Below are 7193 nucleotides of genomic sequence, written 5' to 3'. Positions count from 1 at the left end.
TGCAGCAGCTGCAGCTGCTGCTGCTGCAGCTGGTGCTGCAGGAAACCCTGCTGCAGCAGCAGCAGCAGCAGCAGCAGACACTTGCTGCTGCTGCAGCAGGACCTGTGTACCTTCGCTAGTTACATGTTATTTGTGTTTGCTGTCTCTTCTTCTAACTACTCTAAAGGAGACACTAAAATGACAATCCCTACCGTGTCTCCTGCTGCTGCTGCTGCTGCAGCAGCAGCAACAGCAGCAGGTGTCTCCTTCTAACTAGGAGTATAAAGTAATAATAAAATAAATAATAATAATAATAATAATTAATAATAAATAAATAAATAAATAAATAAATAAATAAATAAATAAATAAATAAATAAATGCTACAGCAACAAGAAGAGACACCATAAGAGCTGCTGCTGCGAGATCCACTGAAAAAACAAAATAATGCTACAGACCTCGTGCTGCAGCAGTCTCTGCTGTTGCTGCAGCAGCAGCAGCAGCTGCAGCAGCAGCAACAGCAGCAGGAATAGCAGTAGTAGTAATACTAGTACTATTAATAGTAATACTTGTATCTGCTGCTGCTGCTGCTGTTGCTGCTGCAGCTCGTGCTGCTGCTGCGGATGGCATACATGGCTGCTGTCAGCTTATGCTGCAAATGTTACAGCAGCAGCAGCAGCTGCGGCTGCTGCTGCTGCACCATAACTGCCTGAATCAGCAGCAACAGCAGCAGCAGCAACTGCAACTGCTGCTGCTGCTGCTGCTGCTGCACAATCCCTCTAAAAGGCGGTTATCTCCCCATTGTCTGAGGGTATTCACTGTAAGGAGGAGGAGCTTATACATCTCTCCCCTCCCTCACAGCAGCAGCAGGTCCTGAACAACTAGCGGCAGCAGCAGGCTGCTGCAGCCTGCTGCATGCTGCTGCAGACTGCTACAGGCTGCTGCCGTAGCTAGCTAGCTATTTCGCTAGCTATATAGCTGGATGGCTAGCTAGCTAGCTAGCTAGCTACATAGCTAGCTAGCTAAATAATACTAAAGACACAAAAGGCCCTCTAATCAGCGGATAGACTGAGGAGACGATCCGCGCAAGCTGCTGCTGCTGCTGCTGCTGCTGCTGTTATTGCTGCTGCTGCTGCTGCTGCTGCTGCTGCTTTCAAAGGAGGCGGCAGCTGGACTATGGCCTGCTGATTGGCTATGTTGCTGCTGCATTGTTGTTTGCTGCTGCATTGTGGTTTGCTGCTGCGTTGCTTGCTTCTGCTGCAGTTGCTGCCACTGCTGCTGCTGCTGCTTCTTCAACTGCTGCTGCTGCAGCAGCTGCTGTTGCAGCTGCTGCTGCTGCAGCAGCTGCTGTTGCAGCTGCTGCTGCTGCTCTGTGTGCCTGTTGCTGTTGTTGTTACCATGATGATGTTTATGATGATGATGATCATAGTGTATATCTTCTTCTGCTGCTCTTCTGCCTCTTACAGCAGCAACAGCAGCAGCAGCAGCATGACCATGATCATGATGTGCCTCATCATGATCATGATCATGCGAATCAGCATTAGCAGCAGCAGCAGCAGCAGCAGCATTAGCAGCAGCAGCATTAGCAGCAGGATTAGTATGTGTATGGGTATGATTATTACAATGATTATGTATATGATTATGTGTATGATGATGACATACAGGTGCATGCATTAAATCTAATGTAAATAAAAGCCCCAAACCACAAAGAAATGCAAAACAACGCAATAATCTTCTCCTTAATGGTGCCTTCGTCTCAAACTCCGATAACATCTATACAAAAAGAAAAAAAAAAAAAACAAAAAAATCTATATATGTATACCCTAAACCCTAAACCCTAAACCCTAAACCCTAAACCCTAAACCCTAAACCCTAAAAATTTTGAAATTTTTTTTTTTAAATTTTTAAAATGATAAAGATGAGGAGAGGAGGAGACAACAGTTGTGTATATTCATTGTCATGCAGATAACCCTACTAAACCATAAACCCTAAACCCTAAACACTAAACCCTAAACCCTAAACCCTAAAAAAGGGTTTGGATGGAACGTACCTCTATACACGCATACAGAATAACCCCCACAGCCAGAGCATTCAATACTCCAGCAGCAGAAGACCCTGCAGCAGCAGCAGCAGCAGCAGCAGCAGCAGCAGCAGCAGAATAGAATGATGAGACACAGAGGAAGAAAAAAGGAGACAGAAGAAGAGAACAAGGAGACAGAGTAAAAGGGAAAAAGGAGACAGAAGTAAATATGACGGGAGTAAAGGAGAAAATAAAAAAAGAGACAATAAATAAAAGAGGAGACAATAAACAAAAAAGGAGACAATAAATAAAAAAGGAGACAATAAATAATTTCTTACCTCCTTGTGCTATGCATGCGCCAATTAAGACGCCAAGAGGAGTAGTCGATAGAAAAGCCCCAAGACACGTTAGTACTAACCAACGAGGCTGAGGAGACAAAAAGGAGAAAGGAGACAGGAAAAGGAGACAATTAAAAGAAAAGGAGACAGGTAGGGAGACAAAGGAGACAATTAAAAGAAAAGGAGACAGGAGATAAAAGGAGACAGGAGACAAGAAAAGGAGACAATTAAAAGAAAAGGAGAAAAGAGACAAAAGGAGACACAAAGGAGACAAAAAGGGAACAGGAGGAGACACTCAATGCATGCACAGCTATAGAGACACTTTCTTTCAACAGCAGCAAGCAGTGCATGCATTCAAATAATGCATGTATGCATGCATGCATGCATGGAGGTGTACGTACAGCGCATGCATGCATGCATTGAGGTGTACGTACAGCTCTAGCTTTAACGAATGCGGATGCTAAGGCGACGGCCTCTGCTCCTTTATGACCTAAGACAGCTAATGCTGCTATCCATACATCCGCGTTGCTGCGCGTCATACCCACCACTATTGCTGCAGCAGCAACAGCAGTAGCAGCAGCAGCAGCAGCAGCACAAGGAAGGGGAAGAAAAGGGATTAATTACGGGTTGGGGGAAGGGCAGGGGTGTATAAGGAGACACCATAAGGAGATAACATACAAAAAAGGCAACCATAAAGGAGACAGGCTCTCTGCTGCTGCTGCTGCTGCTGCTGCTGCAGTTGCTGCATGCAGCAGCAGCATAGTTAAGCAGCAAAGGGGAGGAGACAGTGAAGGAGGAGACACAAAAAAATACAGAGGTGCAGCAGGAGCTGCCTATACACCGCAGACATACCTTCAAGAAATGCATGCGTCCCTAAGGCAGCAGCAAGAGGTACCTTAGATCCCCCTCTTGCTGCTCCCCTCCCGTGCTGCTGCTGCTGCTGCTGCTGATGTTGCTGCTGCAGCTTATGCAGCAAATGCGCCTCATCCGAACATGCCTGGTCTGCAGACACAAACAACAGCAACAGCAGCAGCAGCACAAGTTAGAGCAACACCAGCAAACAGCAGGGAGAGCAGCAGCAGCAGCAGCACTGAGAGCATCAGCAGCAGCAGCAACAGCAGCAGCAAGACATACTGTCTAGTGCCCCTGGTCCTGCAGCAAAGTTTCCTCGTCCTGAAGGACAACTGTCCCCTCCCTGCAAACAACAGCAGCAGCAGCAGCAGCAACAGCAGCAAACTATGACATCGTCGAACTGCTCGTTGTAGCAGCAGCAGAAGCAGCAGCAGCAGCAGCAGCAGCAGCAGCAGCAAGTATTTACTTGACAATTGTCTCCTGTAAGCCCGCAGTGTACGCGCAGCTCAGAGGTTGGCGAATGAGAGAGAGAGCAGCAAACCCTAGAAGGGCATGCATTCATCTTGCTGCTGCAGCAGCAGCTGCTGCTGTTGCTGCTGCAGCCACGTTGTTGTCCTGCTCCTGCTGCTGCTGCAGCTGCTGCTCCTCCCCCTGTACTGCCACAGCCATACTCACAATGAGAACCCCTCCTGCTGCTGCTGCTGCTGGGGCGGCGGTAGATGTCTGCTGCTGGTGCAACAGCTGACCCTTTTGTTGTTGCTGCTGCTGCTGCTGCAGCAGCAGCAACAAGAGCACCTTGTCCCTCTGCTTTGGGGATAGTATGCTGCATTTGCTGCTGCGTAGTGATGATGTCTCCTTTTTCGCTAATATTACCTCCACCTGTTGCTGCTGCTGCAGCTGCAGCAGCAGCTGCTGCAGCAACAACAGCAGCAGCAGCAGCAGCACGCTGAGGGCAGCTAATGTCTTGCTCATTTGCTGCTGTATGCGCCTCTACACAATCATCACATTCAGGGCAATATGCTGCTTCGCTGCATGCACCGTGCTGCTGCGCATGCAAATGAGCTGGATGAGGTAATGCTGCTGCTGCTGCAGCAGCAGCAGCAGCAGCCTCCTCAGCAGCAACAGAACTCGAATCTGAACACGACGAGCCGTCATGATGACCATCTGCAGCAACAGCAGCAACAGCAGCAACAGCAGCAATAAGACAACTTCTTACTGACAGCAGCAGTAACCAACCAGCAGCAGCAGCAGCAGCAGCAGCAACAGCAGCAGCAGCAACCCCACCACCGCAACAACCACCACCACCAACAGCAGCACAATCACCACCATAACCATCACCACCATGCAACAGGAGCAGTAGCAGCAGCAGCAGCAGCACCATCAGCAGCAAAAGAACCATCACCAGCAACAGCAACAGCGGCATCAACTGCACCATCAGCAGCAGCAGCAGCAGCAGCAGGAGCAGCAGGAGCAGCAGGAACTAACGTGAATGTGATTGTCCCCAGATTTGTTCAAAGAAGAGCATAAGAGTTAATCCTGCTGCAGCAAGAATATATGCACAATTATAATGATAATTCTTATCTGCTGCTCCTGCTGCTGCTGCTTCTGCATGCAGCAGCAGCAGAGATACACCAACTGTCTCCAATTGCTCTGCTGCCTCTGGTAATAAATGTAATAAACCTAAACCTAAAAAAGCACCTGCAGCACAACAGCAGCAGCAGCAGCAACAGCAGCAGCAACAGCAACAGCAGCAAGGGCAGCAGAAGGGAATGAATTAGTGGTGGGGGAGGAACAGAAAGGGACTGCAGCAAAAGACCAGCAGAAACAGCAGCAACAGCAGCAGCAGCAACCGCAACAGCAGAAACAGAAGCAGCAGAAGAAGAATCAAGAAGGCAACTGGCAACAGCAGGAATAGCAGCACCAGCAGCAGCAGCAGCAGCAGCAGGGACAGCAGCACGAGGCGACATACCGCATGCAAAGCAGTTAAGGAATACGAGCATAACTTGGACCCAAGATCCACTTCTGCTGCTGCTGCTGCGTATACCTCCTTGATTTTGCTGCTGCTGTTGCTGCAGTTGCTGCTGCTGCTGCTGCGCATTTGCTGCTGCCTTACGCTGCAGATAAAAAGGTAAGAAAGCGCCGCATGCAGATACAGCTGTTAATACAAATACAGCAAAGAGTTTAGATGCCCATACAGGGAACTCGTGCTGCTGCTCATCATCCCCTTGCTGCTGCTGCTGCTGCTGCTGGTCTTGCTGCTCCTGCTGCAGTTGCAGGTCCTGCTGCTCCTGCTGCTGCAGCTGCTGCAGCTGACGTGCATCATGTAGATGATGAATGTGCTCATTGTCCTCGGTATGTGAACTATGCGCCAAGGTGAGCAACGGCAACTCTGCTGCTGCTGCTGCTGCTGCTGCTGCTGCTGCTGCTGCTGCAGTTGCTGCAGCAGCGCCCCACCAAGACATCATTGCTTCACTGCATGCAGCTGTCCATCTGCATGCAGGCCCTGCTACAGATGCTGTTGCTGCAGCAGCTGTTACTGCTGCTGCTGCTGCTGATGCTGCTAATACGGATAGAGGGGTACCGCCGCAATCTGCTATTATGGCGGCGGATGGCGCTGCTGCGGCTGCTGCTGCTGCTGCTGCTGCTGCTGCTGCCTTTTCGCTGCTGCTGCTGCTGCAGAGGCCTGCTGCAGATTGCAGGCAACTAAAACCCCTTCTATAATCAAAGGAACAAAGAAGGGGGGAAGAAGAGTAAGAGCGCTATGGGGCCCCCAAGCCCCAGAACCTGTTGCTGCTGCTGCTGCTGCTGCTGCTGTTGCTGCTGCTGCTGCAGCGTCAGTGGGGAACCATAGCGCTGAATAAAGAAAGGGCTAAGAACTAAATAGAGAATAATAAAGAGTAAAATGTCTCTAATTAGGAGGGCTACTAAGGCGGCATCGTGCTGCTGCTGTTATATCTGCTGCTGCTGCTGCTGCTGTTTCTGCTGCTGCTGCTGCTGCTGCTGCTTCGCTGCGTATAGCAAGAATAGAGAACCCTTTATTAACTAAAAATAAAAAAGAATAAATAAATTATTTATAAATAAAAAAAGAAAAAAAAAGAAGAAAGAAGAAGAATGCCACATCTGTCAGGTGTGTGGGGTGGGGTCCGTTCGCTCCGCTAGCACGTGCAGCAGCAGCAGCAGCAGCAGCAGCAGCAGCAGCAGCAGCAGCAGCAGTAGGAGGCCGCTGGGCCTGGTCCGAGCCGATGATATATAATGATGAACTGCTGCTGCTGCTGCTGCTGCTGCAGCTGCTGTTGCTGCTGCTGCTGCTGCTGCTAGTTATATTTATAATATTTAAATTATAGGGAGAAAATAAGTTTGTGTTTTTATTTTCTTTTTTCTTTTTATATATCGGTACATATATCTGTTGCTGCTGTTGCTGCTGCTGTTGCTGCTGCTGCTGCTGCTGCTGCCGACGCGGCGACCTCCTTATAAGAGAGAGGCCTCTTATGCTGCCTGTCTTCTAAGACCTTCTTCTTCCCTCTTCTTTTCTTAGCTAGCTATAGCTAGCTGCAGCTAGCTATAGCTAGCTACTAGCTAGCTAGTAGCTAGCTATAGCTACCTAATTGTAATAGAAGGACCTACTTACTGGTAATAGATCGCATGCAGATCCTGTCTACGTGTGCAGCAGCAGCAACTGCAGCAGCAACTGCAGCAGCAACTGCAGCAGCAACTGCAACAACTGCTGCAGCTATAGCAGCAGCAATACAATAACCGCTGCTGCAGTAGCAGCAGCAACGCAGCAGCAGCAGCAGCAAGATGCAGCAGCAGCAACACCTTGTCTGGCTATTCCTTCTGCTGCTTATACATACTTGCTATTATGCATGCGGCAGGGTACTGACACAGGGGGCCCCCGAGGGGCCCCAAGGGGCCCCCCAAGAAGTTTTGTCTACTGAAAACAGTAAGGCACAGCAGCAACTGCAGCAGCAGCAGCAGCAGCAGCAATATATAAGAGTAATATATATAT

General features: G+C 49.2%; 1 protein-coding gene across 1 annotated transcript; it reads right to left on the bottom strand.

Annotated features, from left to right (window-relative positions):
- Nucleotides 1-1873: 1873 nt before the first annotated feature.
- On the bottom strand, nt 1874-5649 carry EMWEY_00053910 (ZIP Zinc transporter domain-containing protein, putative; the record flags this gene model as incomplete). Its single annotated transcript, XM_013480068.1, has 7 exons — nt 1874-1948; nt 2770-2888; nt 3188-3337; nt 3470-3530; nt 3729-3843; nt 3934-4351; nt 5157-5649. 7 exons carry the CDS (start codon nt 5647-5649, stop codon nt 1874-1876), a joined length of 1431 nt encoding a protein of 476 aa, XP_013335522.1.
- Nucleotides 5650-7193: the final 1544 nt, after the last annotated feature.

This window comes from Eimeria maxima, genomic scaffold, assembly GCF_000499605.1.
Source record: "Eimeria maxima Weybridge genomic scaffold, Emw_scaff1579, whole genome shotgun sequence".
NCBI lineage: Eukaryota > Apicomplexa > Conoidasida > Eucoccidiorida > Eimeriidae > Eimeria > Eimeria maxima.
Note: the sequence above shows the minus strand (reverse complement) of the source record. Positions and strands in the feature narration are given on the sequence as shown.